This window comes from Camelus bactrianus, chromosome 19 (genome assembly GCF_048773025.1).
Source record: "Camelus bactrianus isolate YW-2024 breed Bactrian camel chromosome 19, ASM4877302v1, whole genome shotgun sequence".
Taxonomy (NCBI): domain Eukaryota; kingdom Metazoa; phylum Chordata; class Mammalia; order Artiodactyla; family Camelidae; genus Camelus; species Camelus bactrianus.
Window position 1 is genome coordinate 8177566 of NC_133557.1, and position 15218 is coordinate 8192783.

The 15218-nt window shown below is 56.3% G+C and overlaps 1 protein-coding gene and 1 non-coding gene across 4 annotated transcripts in view; both read right to left on the minus strand.

Annotated features, from left to right (window-relative positions):
• EBF4 (EBF family member 4) overlaps positions 1 to 10358 on the minus strand; it is a 52198-nt gene extending 41840 nt beyond the window's left edge. The window contains exons 1-3 of one of the 3 annotated variants that reach the window (XM_074347029.1): positions 9956 to 10355; positions 9355 to 9476; positions 31 to 187 (exon numbers count right to left, since the gene is read on the minus strand). In XM_074347029.1, the coding sequence (XP_074203130.1) occupies positions 31 to 187; positions 9355 to 9476; positions 9956 to 10324 (648 nt within the window). In that variant the 5' untranslated portion in view covers positions 10325 to 10355. Of the gene's footprint in view, positions 1 to 30; positions 188 to 9354; positions 9477 to 9955 lie in introns of all 3 variants that reach the window. The other 2 variants (XM_074347030.1, XM_074347031.1) reach the window with 2 other exon arrangements.
• Positions 5007 to 5080, minus strand: TRNAT-CGU (transfer RNA threonine (anticodon CGU)). Its single transcript has one exon. It is a non-coding gene; the product is annotated as a tRNA-Thr (tRNA).
• Positions 10359 to 15218: the final 4860 nt, after the last annotated feature.

The following is a 15218-nucleotide window of genomic DNA, read 5'->3' on the forward strand; positions in this document are numbered from 1 at the left end:
AGCCAGCCCACGAGCCCACGAGCCTCTCACTCGGTCCTTCTCCACGAAGTCGATGAAGGCTGTGCGCTCCACCTCCACCGGCTGCCCCTGCCGGTCATACATGGCCAGCACGAAGTGGAAGAAGTTGGATTTCCTGAGGTTGGAGGGAGGCTGCTTCTCAAAATGTGCTCGTGCCAGGCCCACGCCACTGTGGGAGGAGAGTTGCTGGGAAACCACTGGCAGTGCCCTCCCGGGAGAAAGACCCCATTGCCTCTGTCCCGGGGCGTGAGCTGGCTGGGACTGGGCTCTGATGTGTCTAGAGTTTGGGCAAGAAATTGGACGGGCCCATTCCACCCTTGCCAGGGCCATCTCAGCTCCAGACAGAGGCCTCTCAGCCCTGAGGTCACCCAGGCTCCCGTGGGAATGAACAGCACAGCACGTGGCAACGGAGGCATCTCTGCCAGGTCCTTCCCGGGCTCTTCCCGGGGCCTCGCATTTTGAAAGGCTGATCTCTAAGACCAAACGTACAAGCGACCCGTCTTACTGACCAGAGGCTTTTGTAACTGCCCTTTGGGGCCTCAAGGGGCAGCTGGGAAGTTTGGGAACAGATATCCCACTGAACCCCAGCTCACAGCTGCGCTCTTGAGCCTGAGGCATTGCCTGGGAGATGACGAAGTCCGTCAGACTCTCAGAGACATCCAGCTGGCTCAGGGCGGCCAGTCTGCCCAGCCTGGCCCCTGGGCTATGGCTGAAGGTGGGGATGCCCGCCCCAGGTGTAGGGACCTGCCTCTACGCTTTGGGAAAGACAGCCACTGGCTCCCTTGGGCAGGAGGATCTTCTGCTGTGGCCTTGCCAGAAAGCAGTCCCAGAAGCAAAGCCTGGATGAGAGCAAGAAGAGGAGAAGAACCAAGCCCTATTCATCAAGTATTCCCTGAACCCCAAAGATATACGAAGCACTGGCCATGTGGCACCACGTGGGGCTGGAATGAAATACTTGGAAGGGGAGGGAGGACAGATACAGAGAGCTGTAACACAAGACAGAGTGTTGGGTGCTCCCTGAAAGACGTTACTATATAAAAAATGATAAAAGCAAAGGAAGAAAAAACTCATTCATTCTGTGAGAGGTGAAGGGAAGACTTCACGGAGATGATGGCTTTTCCCTTGGTCCTTGAGGGATGAATAGGAGCTCAACAGGAGTAGGAGGCAAAAGGGCAGAACAAACAGCATAAGAAATGGCTGTGGATGTGAGAGTTAGTGTCACTGGACCACAGATTTCAAAAAGTGAAGTGGGGAGAGAGAAGGTTGACTAACCTGCCATGGTTACTTGAGTACAGAGTACTTCTGTGGAGGGACGTTGTTTGGGAAACAAGACTAAAGGCCACCGGAAGCCAGGCAGGGCTTAGAAGATGCTGCAGGCAGGGAGGGCACAGTGTGGGAAAGTGAGAGGCTGCTGCAGGGATGCAGAGGCGAGATCGAGGATGTAACTGCCTTGAGAACCATCTAGACCAGAGTCCCAGTGGGGACGTGTCACTGTGAACGTCTGCCATACGCATCACTACTTAATGTTTTTCTTCACGTAATTTTAAGTCAACTAAATCTTACTGGGCTGCATACGAAGCCATAATATCTGAAATGTCACGGGCTGGAGAGGTTTGTGTTTTTAATTCATACAGATTGTAGTAAACACATAAACAATAAAATGAAAATTGTTCTTCCTCCTGAAAGTCTGCTTGGGAGCCTCAGTGGGCCATGTGAAATGCTGATTTTGGAGCCAAAAGTGATGAGTCTTGCTTGTCCCTGACGAAGATAAGGAGGAGGGGGCCACCAATACCCTCTCCTCCTCACCAGAGGTTCTCTCTGCTCCCAGATCATCCTCCCCTCTCCTCTTCGTCCCTCAGTCCCTCCCTTCTCCTCCCCCTCAGGCTTACAGTCTTCTCAAGACCAGGCCGCAACCCTCCTGCTTTCCACTTGCCAAGAGGCAGGGAAGCCCTAAGAGGGCTTTGATCGCAGCAGGTCCCTGATTACTGTTGATGAATATGCTAATGAGGCAGCAAGCCTGACTCCTCCCTCCGGGCCCCCAGGACCAGCTTAGGGGGAGAGAGGCTCCCCAGGGACAGGTTTCAGGACCGCCTGGGGGGAGAGAAGGCCAGAAGGGGGTGGGCTGTGGGGCCATCCCAAATCACGCTGCCCTTTACTCAGTCATCTAGCCCAGGAAAGGTCTCTGGAAGGCTCAGAGAGTGGGGAGAGAGGGTATGGAGAGAGAAAGAGGCCTTAGAGGGGGGTGGACGCTGAGTAGTAACACAGTCCCCTGGACTGCTCAACACCCCCTTTCTACACAGATGCTTCTGCACTCCCCAGGCCAAGAGTAAAGCCATGATGCTGGCCTGAGCTTCCTTTCCCATCCATCACTCTTGGCAAATGTCACTCAGTCCTGGATCCTAGCTGCCTGCCAGCTCCTGCCAGGCTCCTAAGGACCAGACCTGGGAAGTCTGGCCTAAGCCCCAAGCCAAGCTCCCTGCACAAGGCCTGCCTGCCCTCTCCCAGGAGGGGATTCCCAGGAAGAGAGGTCGGGGGGCCCAGGGAGGGGAAAGGGAGCAGGTACCCCTGCTGGGATCTGCAGACCAGTATCTCGGGCTGCTAGCTGTGGGGCATGGAGGGTGCACTGTGTCCTACCCCACAGCGGGAGCAGGCTCAGTCCCACTTGCCCTGAGGCAGACCAGCATCATCCTCCCTTCCCCACCTTGCCTAATGGATTTGAGGCACAGTACCCTCTGGGCTCACGCCCATCCATGCAAGGCAGTGGGACAGAGGTGGCTAGTTTACAGCTCTGGGACAGGATCACTGTCATGAACAACAGAACAACATAAGTAACAGCCCTGGCCCCTGCAGACCAGGAGAGGACTGCAGAATGGGCAAGACCCCTGCTGGGCATGCCCCGGATGACAGCTGCTCTGTGAATGCCTCTGTTGATCCTGTTCCTATCCCTGCGGGACAAGTGAGAAGACCCAGGTGAAACAGGAAAAGTTTGGTTTAAAGACATCCTCGTATTTTCTACGAACACGAGACGGAGAATGATGTGAAGATCACCACGGCAGCTAGAGTGCCAGGCTTTGGTCTGGACTGTGCCTTCCTTCTCCTGGTTCCCCCAGGTACCTCCACTGCATGTGTGTGAACGGAGCTGCAAGCCCCAGAGGAGAGGGTGGGGAGGGGAAGGGGGAGACTTCTGCTCTTCTTCCCTTGGGAACAGCTGATGCTCTTGTAATGAGAAAACAAACCAAGATTAAAGAACAGAAAGAAACATAGAGATATGCTCAAAAAACTCAGAAAGTAGAGCCAGGAGCCATGGAGCGGTCTGAGAGGGGTCTAGGGCATCCTGGGAGCAGACATGTGCTCCCACACTGGCTTAGAGACAGAGATGCGGGTGAAGGCCAATGTCTCTGAGTCTGTGGTCTCCAAAATGAGATTCACAAGACAACCACTGGGGTGTGGGGAGAGACTGCGAGGATGTCTATTGATAGGAATCCTTTGTCTAAAAGAGAGAAGGGAGGCAGGAGGAGACCCCTGGTCTGGACAGGTTAGTGTTTTATCTGGGTTTCCTGGGAAGCAGACCCAGAGACAGGGATTCAAATGCACAGAGTTTGTGTGGTAGGTAATCCCAGGAAACCCTGGTGGGGATGGGGAGTGAGAGAGGAGGAAAGGAGTCCCTAATGGGTGCGTTATACCAGAGTTACCACTGTGGGCAGCTGCAGCTCTGGAAACAAGTCTAGAACATGTGCTTCAGCTATCCCATCAGAGGGCTGGGGGAGGTCTTGGTCCACCAGCCCCAGTCAGTCATTGGTTGAGGGTTTCCAAGACGTCATTTCTAAGGTGCTTCTGATCTGGTGTGCAGGTGGGCAGAGCAGGCTCTAGTGGTGTAAGAAAGTCTTAGGAGGCAGATGCTAGCGGGCGAAGCAGACCCTTTCCCAAAGGTCCCCAGGGGATGTGGGTTGGGTACCAACCACCAACCATCCAGAAGCCCGCTGTGTGTTGGAAGCCAGCAAGCTACAGCCCAAGGGCCTGCGTGCAGCTTGGCAGATACGCATGAGAACTGCCTCACCTGGTACGCGTATTGCTGGAGCATATAATTCAGAAATGTCTCATTCACTTAGCATGATTAGCGCACAAAGCGTGCCCATATGCGCCTGTTCTAGATAAATGCAGCTGAGTGCTGAAAACAGCCACATTAACCACTTTTGTGAGACTCCAAAATGAACTACACATCTCCTTGCTTTCTTAAGATTGTTTTCAACCAAAATGTTCAAAACAGTTTCCCATCCACTCTGGAGGGTGCTGAGGTGGCAGGGCATTTGCTCCTGTACTGAAGAGCCCAGATGCGGGAGGAAAAAGTGCCCATTTTTGTATTTCCACCATGGCCCAATGACCCCTTCCCATCTTCTGTTCTGAAATAGCCCCCAAGTTAAAGGCAACCGCGACACAGAAGCTTTGCAGCTATTTTTTGGCTGCAGGACGTCTGCTTCGTAGCAAACATGGGAGTGTGTGGGCTTCCTGGGTCCTGTGCTGGGAATCCAGGTGAAAGTCAACACCAAGGGCAACCTGACCTTCACAGCCTCAGCCGCTCAGGTGGCCTGTGCTCCAGAGCACAAGGGGATGCATGTGAGGGCATGCTGGGGGTGCCGCGGTTATCTGGCTGCTATTGCTGGGACCGTCCAGCGGCCCTGGAGATGCTCCTTTGCAAGGCTGAGCAGGATGCCCTGGACCCTTCTCGAGCACCTGTGGGATCTCACCACAGCTGTCTGGTCCCTTACATACAGTCTGGCTCTGCTCTCTTCTCAGAAGGTCATCGTAACTCTTCACATCCTCAACTACATGCTTATTATAAAGACAAGCAATTTATTTTTGTTTTTCTGGGGGGGAGGTAATTAGGATTTATTTATTTATTTATTTATTTATTTATTTATTTATTTATTTATTTATTTATTTATTTATTTATTTATTTATTTATTTATTTATTTATTTATTTATTTAAATGGAGGGACTGGGGATTGAACCCAGGACCTAGCGCACACGAAGCACTTGCTCTACCACTGAGCTTTACCCTCCCCCTAAGACAAGCAATTTAAAACAAGCATCTCAAACCCCACCGAGGACAAGTGGCCGGGATTGGTGCTTTGGCCTCCCCGCAGAGGCACCCTCAGGCCTTCTGCCTTCCCCCCACCCTCTAACTCTGGCCTGCCCTGGCAGTTCTGAGCAGTGCCTCTGCTAGGGCCTGCTCGACCTGGGAACCTGCGGAAATGGAGAGAAGCTCTGAGATCAACAGTGATGGCGGTGGGGAGGCTTCTTTTTCATCCCTCCAACCAGGAGGAAGAAGGGAAAAGTGCACATCTCCTCATCTCATCCTCTGTCTCAGATTCCCCTACCGTTTCTGCTAAATTCAGCTCCTCTTCCTCCCATCCTCGCATGGCTACGTATGTCTCCCCTTCCTCTCCTCTGCATCCACTCTTCCTCTAAGCATCTTGCTGGCCCTGGCTCTCCCTTCAGGCATCTCTTGGGCCCCTGGGACTGCTCATAATCCTCAAGCAGGGCCTGGTATCCCTGACCCCAGCCGAGATCTACTGGCCTAGCCCTGCCCAGAGCCTGGGAAGATAAAAGTAGCAGCTCACTGGGGCGAAGCCACTCCGACAATGTGATGGTGCGGGCAAGAGAAGGACCTGGCACCTAGAAGCAGCTGCCCAGAAGGGCCTGCAGGAGAGGGAGCTTTGCGGCTGCTTAGTATCCCCTGCTCCCACTGCCCAGCAGAGGCTCTGCTCACCTGCTCCGAGAAATTGCCCCAGCCACCAGGTCCCTGGACGAGGAGGGCGGAGAAGGAGCTCACCAGCCAGCTCTCCCACACTTCCCCCTGCTCTCAATTCTGCCTAAAGCCTGTCCACCCTGCTTCTCTCTGCCCACCCCTCGCCACCCACCCCCAGGCCTGCCTGCCAGGTCCCAGCCTGAGGAATGGCTATTAATTATTAAAGCAAACAAAAGCATTTCCTAGCAGGGAGGCTAGCCTGCAGCTGCTTACAGGAAAGGCAGCCCCAGCCGCCTTCCTTCATAGGGCCCTGCTAGTGTTCTGGGACCAGCTCAATGGGGAGGGCTGACCTGGATCCTCCAAGTCTCCCAAGGCTGGGAGTCAGGAGAGGAGAGTTGCTTCCGTGCTGAGCATCCCAGCAAGAGGATGTGGGTCTGCAGGGGAGTCCAGAGAAGGTGGCCTGGGGCTGGGATATGGGTCTTGGAGATAAAGTCCTGTTGGCCCAGCTTAAGGCCAGTCATAGCAATGGCCAGGGGTCCTTGTGCAGAGCTCCCCACTAGGAAGAACCTGTCAGCCCTTGGCACTCGCCTTCCCTGTTACCACCAGTGTATGAGTATGCACTCTTTCTCCCTAGCCCTCTTTTGCTCAGAACTTTCCTTCCTGTTGGCAGAGCCTCCCTCATAGATCTTAGCAGGCTTGGGGCCTTCTCCATCTTCTGTTAGACCTTGGCATTATGAGGCTGGGAAGCAGCGGCTGTTCCAGGACCTGGTTCCTGGGGTCAGGTAGATCCTGGAAACCAGCAGTGTGGAAAGCAGAGCCCCACCAAAAGGGATCTGAGAAGCTTCTAAGTCCTGCTTCCTTCAGAGACACTCGTTGCCCACTACTGACTGCTCGAGCTTGTTGAGCCTGGTGCTGTGGATGCGAGAATGAACAAGCTCCCATGCTTGACCTAAAGGAAGGGCTGGGCTGGCAGGGCGAGGAAGCCCGGGATGGGCAGGGCACAGCTGACTGTGGCCTATGACAAGCATCCGTGGACAGCACTAAGAACAGTTCCCCTGGGAGGGTGCTGGGGCGGGGAGGGGGCAGTCCTGGAGGCTGTTAAGATTTTATTCAGTGGGTGTGTGGGTGCTGGGGGCAGGGGAACTGTTTCAAGCGACACTGTTGGATGCCAAGTATCACATAGAGGCTGAGAGGAAGTCTGGGGTCAGACTGTGATGGGTCTTGAATGCTGAATGCCTGGGAGGAAGTAGGGGGTCACTGAAGTTTTTAATTGGGGAGAAGCATGATCAGAGAAAAGTTCTCTGGAAATATTGCTTTGGCCCCCGTCCAGGTTTTGAGGATGTGGTGAGAGGCTGGGGCAGTGGGCTAGAAGGCCGAGGTGGTAAACTGGGGGAGGTTAACCTTCCAGACAGGGTGGAGAGTCATGGAGGACAAGAGTGTGTCATGGTTAAGAGCTGGCCATGGGCACTGCAGAGGGAACAGCCGGGAGCCTTGACAACCAGGTGGCTGTGGGGTGAAGGCCAGGAGCGCACCAAAGACAGCTGTCAGACCCCAGGCAGCCCTGCGGGGGGTGGGAGGGTTCTCCCAGGCAAGTGGAGTCAGGCAGTGTTAGAAGAGGGGGGCGGGGCAGGGAAAGGAATTTCTGTCCTTGCTGTTTTAGGATGGAAAGACCTGAGCAGGACTGATGTGGGGTGGGGGTAGTTGGCGGTGGGGTGGGGTCACGAACCAACCAACAAGATGACAGCACTTTAGGAAAAATGAGGAGAAAGGAGTAGCCTGCTCCCCTTGGAAGGAGGTGCCCAGAGGCAATCAAATGTGTTGTGGCTCCCAACTTGTGTCTGAGACAGAGATGTCAAGCAGACCAGGCCTGAAGATATGCCTCTCTTCAAACTGGGGAGGCCTTCTGAGTCCCCGTGATGTGGCCCTGAGGACTCAGAATGGACTCCTCATCCCACTCCAGACCTCTTTCTCAAGTGCAGAAAACACTGCTGACACCTGATCCTGGGGGAAGAGCCATGTCCCCACACTTCCTGCCCCTTCACAGGCTATAAGGGCACTGCCTCCTTCCCACCGCACCCCTCCCTCCACTCCCTCCTGTCAGACCTGCTGTCAGGGACAGAGGGGTGGGTCAGAGAGAAATAGGAATCTTAAACCCAGAGGCCCCATTGTAACTCTCCACCCACTCTTACCACACAGCCGGTAGTAGAGAAAAAAAGACTAAGAAATTGACCATTTCAAGTTAAATAAAAAACCAGAACCCACAGAAAAACAGGCAGGATACAGAATTGTATGTATAACACAGGAAAAAATATGTTAATGGGAAGAAAGATGGGAAGGAAATACACTAAAATATTGACAGTAGTTGTATTAGAGAGGTGGGGGTTTGTTTTCTGTTTTCCTTTTTATTTTCTGGAATATAGTTATATGATGAGTAAAGGTATGTAAATTAATTCAGAGGCAAGACCCTTTCTGTTCCTGAAGAGGTGAGGTCCAGAGAGAGGCCCTGGCGCTCGCTCTCGAGTCATGAAAGCACTGGAGTTGCAGGAACACCATTCTGTTTGCACATGAAACAAGGTGTGTGTCTGTTAAGGGGTGAGGTGGTATCCCCTGAACAGGATTGGGGATATGAATGTGTGGCTGGTGTCCAGGCCTGTTCTGTCCAGGTAACTCCCCAGTAGAACCTCTTCAGACTGCGGGAGACCTCTGGGAAGCCCAGCTCCCAGGTGCCCCAGCTGTCTGCAGAGGCAGCACCTCCCTAGTTCCAGCCACTGAGAACTCCAGGTAGGATATCTAAACCCGAGCTCCCCTTGCTCACAACTGGGGATACAAAAAAGCCCGGATCCCAGGTGTTGTGGGAGGCAGGTCAACAAACCTTTATACTTTCTTTCTAAATCCAGGAATCCATCCCCCACCCAGGCCCCCTTCCCAGACTTCTGCAAAGGAGCCAGAGGGGATGAGCGTGGGTTTTGGGTTTTCAGCGATCCCTGCCTTCCGCAGGACCCGCCAGAAAAACACCTGGAGGAGAGAGGGGACCTGAGCAGCTCTGCCCCATTCTCAGCTCCAATCATTCCAGCCAAGCCAACTGCCCACCTCATTTTTTTCCCACTCTTCAGCCCCCAGCCGCTTCTCCAATTCTGCACATCCCCATCCTCCAACTCTGAGGGGCGTTGGAAAGCAGAAAGGGGGCTGGGTTTTGTGCCTTTCCTGGCAGAGATCAGTGGAATTGGATAAGGAGGGGCAGTTAGACTGCCTGCGAAGGAGGGGTCAGCAGTTCCTTGACGGCTGGCAGCTGTGAGACTGCGGGTAGCCGGGAGACCCCCTTCTCAGCCATGGACGGCTGGCCCGCAAGCGACAGTCAGAAATCAGAGCCAGGACAGCCGGGAGTGAAGGCAGAAGCCACGCCCCGGCCCGCCCCACAAGCAAAGGAGGAATCACAGGCGCTCAGGGCAGGGTGGGCGCGAGAGCTTTCCAGGACCGGCCAAAGTTAGGAATCCCTCCACCCTCTCGCTCCTGCAGCTCAGCAAGCTGAGCAAAGGCGGCGCGGAGCCGTCCAACCCGAGCGAGCCAGGTCGCGTCCGATCGCTTACCTCTGCGCCGCGGTGCTGGCGTCCAGGATGCCCGCGCCCTGCATCCAGGAGCGCACCGAGCCCAGGCCGGCGGGCAGCAGAGGCTCCTCCTTCAGGTTCAGCCCGCCGCGGGGCAGAGAGTCCTGAGCAGGGAACATAAGGGCGCGCAGTCGGTGGGCGCCCCCACCGCCGGGGATCCGGTCCCGCCGAGGCTGCGGGGCGTCTCAGCTCCTTCCGCCCGCCCGACGGCACTGGGCGCCTACAGGAGCGCAGCGCCAGTCCCGGTGGCTCAGTGCGCGCTAGCCTCCAGGGCGCTCCCTCGGAGAAAGCGGGTCCGCGAGCGCCGGCGCTGTCCCCTCCCCTCCCGGGGCGCGGGGCGGGGAGATGGAGGGATTCCCCCGCGGCCTGAGCGCCGGCGGGCGAACTGCGAGCGGGCGGGGAGGGCGGGGAGCGGAGCCGGCACCCGGTCCGCGCGGAGGCGCCCCAGAGGCGCGCTCTGGCGGCTGCCCAGGGCCGCGGTCGTCGGAGGGGGGGCCCGAGCGCCCCCGGGGGCTGCCTCTGGCGAGGCGGGGGCGCCGGGCTGCCCGCCCTTTCCCCCTCGCCGCCCCCACCTCCCACCCACCCGCCCGCGGCGCCGGCGCGGGGCGCTGATTACCATCCGGGAGGCGGAGGCTGAGGGCGCGGAGCTCAGCAGCGGCGGCGGCGGCGGCTGCGGCGGCGGTGGCGACAGCGGCGGCAGCGGCGGCAGGAGCAGCAACAGTCGCGCGTCCCGGGGAAAGGCAGGGGCAGCGCCGGGCCAGCAGACGCCGGCGGCGGCGGCGGCGCCCCGCGTGCCCCGGCGCCCCGGCCCTGCCGCAGCCCCGGGCGGCAGCACCTGGAGCAGCAGCAGCAGCAGCCCGGCCGACTCCCCCCGGGGCCCGGTTCCCGCGCTGCCCCGCCGCGGCCGCCGCCGCCCGCTGCTCCCCCGGGCCTGGCCGCGGGCCCGGGCCATCCCGCCGCCGCCGCCGCCGCCGCCGCCGCTCCCGGGGGAGCGGGAGCCGAAGGGAGGGAGAGCGGGCGGGAGGAGGGATGGCGGGAGCGGGCGGGCCCAGGGGACTGGGGGCCGGGGGAGGCGGGGGCGGGGCGGCGCGGCCGGCCGAGGGGCGGCCAGGGACGTGACATCATCGGGGGAGGAGCGGCCGGGCCCGGGCCGCCGCGGCGGGGCGGACCCTGGCGAGTCGGTCGCCGGGGCTGGGGGCTGCGGCCTGGCCGAGGCCACGGGAAGGAACCGGAGGGACTGGCGGCGGCCCAGGAGGCCGGGACAGGGAGCAGACGGGGCTGCGCGGCGGGGGAGCCCGGCCGAAGCTAGAGGAGCGTGCCGCGCAGCACTCAGCAACGTCTACTGCCTCCGGGTCGCCACTGGACGAAGTCCCGGCTTCTTCTCGACTCATCTTCGTCTCCCAAGACCCACCGTACTCTCCACACCGACGCCCACTTCCTGCACTTGCTGCTCATTTTGACGCCTTCAAGCTTTTACTCTTGGTGTTCATTGCTCGCCCTGGCAGCCCTCCCCGCATTTCCCCTGGCAAGCCTGACCTCTGTTTAACCTCAGCCTAGGGCTCAAACCTTTTCCTCTTAGGCTGGGCCCCAGACACGCCAAGCGGCGTCGATGCACTCGCCATCCTTAGTCCAGTCCCTGGCTTCCCTAAAACTAAAGCATTTTCGTTTCCAACCTGTGCCTTTTAGAAACCTCTTGATTTCTGACACAAGTTGGATACTAAGCTAGGACTCAGACGTCCTCTTTCTCCCCAGCCAGAGAATCTTCCCTCTCCGATTTCATTCCCCTTTTCTTAGCTCCTCGCAGAAACCATCCCACCCTTGACGTGAGGGCTGAGCCGTTTCTGCCCCTCTCCCCACATTCTGGCCTGGTGTATCCTGGCCGGGCTTTGAGCAAGCCCAGAATGAGTCCAGCACTTCCCTGCAGAACAGCATGGTGGTGGCCCGCCCAGCCTGCTGCTTCACTCTCAGACACCCCAGGAATACCACTTTCTTGCCCCAACTGACTCCCATACTCTTTTGGGGGGCCTCTAAGTGTGCAGTTAGTGATCCACCCAACATGGACCCAAATTATGGGTCCCAGGGACATTGCTGGGCCTCCTACCACCCCAGAGCACCCCCACCTCCTTCTGACCTCTGTCCTCTACCATCCCTCCCTCTCCATGCCCCCCTCTCCATCACCTGCAAGGGCTGTCACTCCCACCCAGACGTCTCAGTTTTTATCCCAGGTGAGATTGTCAAAGGTAGGTCTCTCCTTAAAGTGAATTGTTAAGCCAGTCTCATTCCATCTCCTTATCTGACTCTCTAAATCCATGCTCCTCCCAATGTAGTCCCTGGACCAGCAGCTTTGGCATTAAGCAGGAGTTTGTTAGAAATGCAGAAGCTTAGGCCTTGCCCAGACCTGCTAAATCAGAAACTGCCTTTTAATAAGATCCCAGGTGATCTGCATACACATCACCTATGAGAAGCTTTGCTCTAGAGAAACCCCGAAGGCTATTCCATACTTGCTCCACCCCTCTGTCCAACCTTCAAACCTGCATCTGGCTCTCTAAATTTCCCGCAGATACCCTACCTCTTCTTTAGTGAAGAGATTACAGGGAATCTTGGCAGAATCCTGCTGTCTTTCTCAGCTGTCCATGGTTTTCAACCTTCCTTGGTCTTTTCAGCCATTCTCTTCTCCCCCTGTACCCGGAGAAGCATGTGGACTCAGGGACCTCTTTGCTCAGTGCCATCTTCTGCACCTCCTGATGTTGTCCCATCTGATCTGTTTGCGTGCGGATTCTCCTTCTTTCCTCTGCTCAGACCTCCCCATTCTTCAAAGAACACTCCTTTGTCCCCGCCTCCTCCTCCTCCAACTGGAGCTCCTCCTGTTTCTGAGAGAGTCCACAAGCGCACTCCACCGAGGCTGCCTTGCCGGCCCCCAGCGAGCTGCTCTTATAGCCCTAGTGGTCCGGCTCCCTTCCAGCTCTGCTGCTGTCTGTTCTTCTCTCGGCCTCAGGCCCTCTGACCCCCATGCCTCACTGGGCTCTGCACACCACCCCCTCCTCCACACACCATCCTGGTGACCAGAGCACACCGTCTCCCCTCGTACCCCTCGGCGCCCCAGCCCCAGGGTCCTGCTCCCTTTCCCCTTCCTTCGCTCAGGAGAACTCATGCTTTCCCACAGTCTCAGAGGCCATCTTTGAGGAAATAATGTCCTAGGGCGGGCCCCCATCTGCTTCTGTCAGTCCTGAACATCCACTGGTGAGGACAGAGCTGGGCTTGACCCTTGGGGAGGAGGGGGGCACCTGCTTCCAGACAGCGGCCCTCTCTCAAGTAGCTGTGCCCCTGAGCTGGGGTTGGGGTGCTTCATCTCCATGTGCCCAGAGCACATTCATGCCCAGTCCCTACAAACCAGCTCTTCCTCCTGGTTCCCCTGTGTCTGCCCATGGCACCTCCTCCTGATGCCCACCAGGTTTGGGGCTCAGGAGTTCATCTCTGGTATTTTCCTCGCCCCTCCCACAGCCACCTCTTTGTCTCATTCTTAAGGATTCGCCCTCCACGTCTTCCTCCCCACCCAGTGCCCACAGTGAATATCTTTAACAATGAAACACTTGTCCTCCACTGGACTCCACCCTGGCTTGAAAGAGGGATCTGCCCCGGTCTGATGACAGCCTCCTTAGTTCTCTTCCTGCCCCAAGATGTCCACCCCCAATCACCCTCCATCCTCCAGCCATAGTTTTTAAAATCAGGCCATCACGTGCTTAGAAACTTTCAAGTGTCTCTCGTGGCTCCCCAAGTAGACATTTGGGGACCCAGTTTAGGGACAGTCTAGGCCCTCTGATGCCTGATCCGAATGCTCTTGCCAGCCTTCCCTCCATTCCCTTGCTGTTCGAGTCCCTTGCTTGCCTGACACAGAAGAGCTTACTGTTTCCCAAATGCAGACACAGGTCCCACCTCTCAACTCCTGCCTCTACTCCAGCTGTCCCCCAGCTGCTATGCCTTTACTGCAAAACACCTTTCTTCTCTGGGATGCATCGGGGTCCACATTCTTTTTCATGATGGTTGAAAGGCTTTAGTGTTGCAGATCTTCATGGTTCTAGAAGACTCTTCCCAGGGTAGATTTGGAGGAGAGGTTCTCAGAATTAACCTGGGCAAAAAGGGGAGTCACTCAACCCAGGAAAGTGGCACTGAGCAAAGGCCAGTCTGGATGGGCTCCTGAATTGCGTGGGTTTCTATTCTATTTTAACCATATAGATTAGAAAGAAACCCCAACTGGGATGCTGTTTGAGGCTTCTCAGGGCCTGCAGCCCCAGAATAAGGCTTCTGGGTTAGAGCCACTGGACCAAGGGGTACCCATTGGGCCCAGCAGGTAAAAGGCCATTGGGAAAATTTGGGGTCAGCTCTGGGGGTCAGAGGTAAGTATTTCTGCTTTAGACCCAGCAAGTCTTTCTTGGAACTCTATGTGTATTTTTATTTTGTATTATTTATCTTAGTTCCTTTGACACATTTCTTCCCTCAAACTGCTGTATCTTCTCCATGAGAAAGGAATTTGGGGGCCTGCTGTAGCTGGGTTCACAGAGAGCTGGAGCGGTGGTGGTCACAGGTAGAGGATGCTGGGTCGAAGCCTGCCGAGAATGCCAGTCATTTCTGGCCCAGGCTGAGGCTTATGCCAGACTGCCGGCCCAGAGCCTCTGACCTCATCCTTCTCCATCATGGACACTTGAGCTCACACCATGGGAGGAACTTTTGTCATGGGCCCGGCGCTAGGGAATAAGCAAAGACTGAAACACAGGCCGTGCCCTTATGGGTACCACAGTGTGGTGGGGAAGACTTGTAAACACTCAGTGTCACTCCAGAGTGATCTGGGCTGCTAAAGACGTAGGGGCAAGTCCTGGGACCATCATAGAAGAAGGACTGAGCCTGAAAGGGGCAAAGGGAGTCTTGGGCAGAAGGACCAGCATCTGTAAAGACTGGCAGAGCTGAGTGAGTGGGTTTGCTGCACTTGCTTCAAGGTAGAAGCTTTTAGCACCTGGAGCATCATGCTCGTGCTTAGGATGCCATGCTGAGGAGCTTGGAATTTTTCCCATAGGCCTTAGCCTTAAAACAATATTTTAAAAATCAGTAGAACTCTCCCCACTTCTGTCTTTTTTTTCTCCAGAAGGGGGTGCAACACCATAGAAATAGGATCCAAAGTGGCGCATTAAGCGGAAGCGCTCTTGGCCAGGCTGTGTGTTGGGCCTTAGCGCCCCCTAGAGGCCCCAGAGTGTCACGTCGGCACTTGGATCCACTTCAAGTCAACCTCCCTGATGGGAATTAAAATGTAGGAAGAATTTAAAAATTGAAGCATGCACTAAAGATGGCTGTTCACATAGTTCTATGAAGAAATAGAAGTGGCTAGGGCCATCCCATATTGTTTCCTGGTGGGCATGCCCCAGCTCTTAGCCTTTCTCCATGTCGCCTTCTGAGGTCTCTTCAACTGCTTCAGGAAAACCCACACTACAGGTGTTCATCGGCCTTAGGATCCACGTAGGCTGAGTTGGTCCATGTTAAATAGCAATGCAGTGGGAGCCAGAATGGTGGACACTTTGGCAGGAGAGTGGTACTCCCGTCTTCAGTCTCTGGGCTGGAGCGAAGGCTGCATGTCCTCTTGATATTCCGAGTTGTCCACACCCCTTCCAATTACAAACCATCCCAAAGGCAACCAGTCTCCATCTCAATACTCACTGAGGAAGAGGAAGGGAACCATTCTCCTGGTGGAGCACGATCTGCACGAGGCGGACCCTTTGTTCATCTTCCAGCTTCAGAGAGGGCCCAGGACCTGCAGGTTTCTAACCTAAAGCCGTAACAGCACCAACACTACCCCCGGA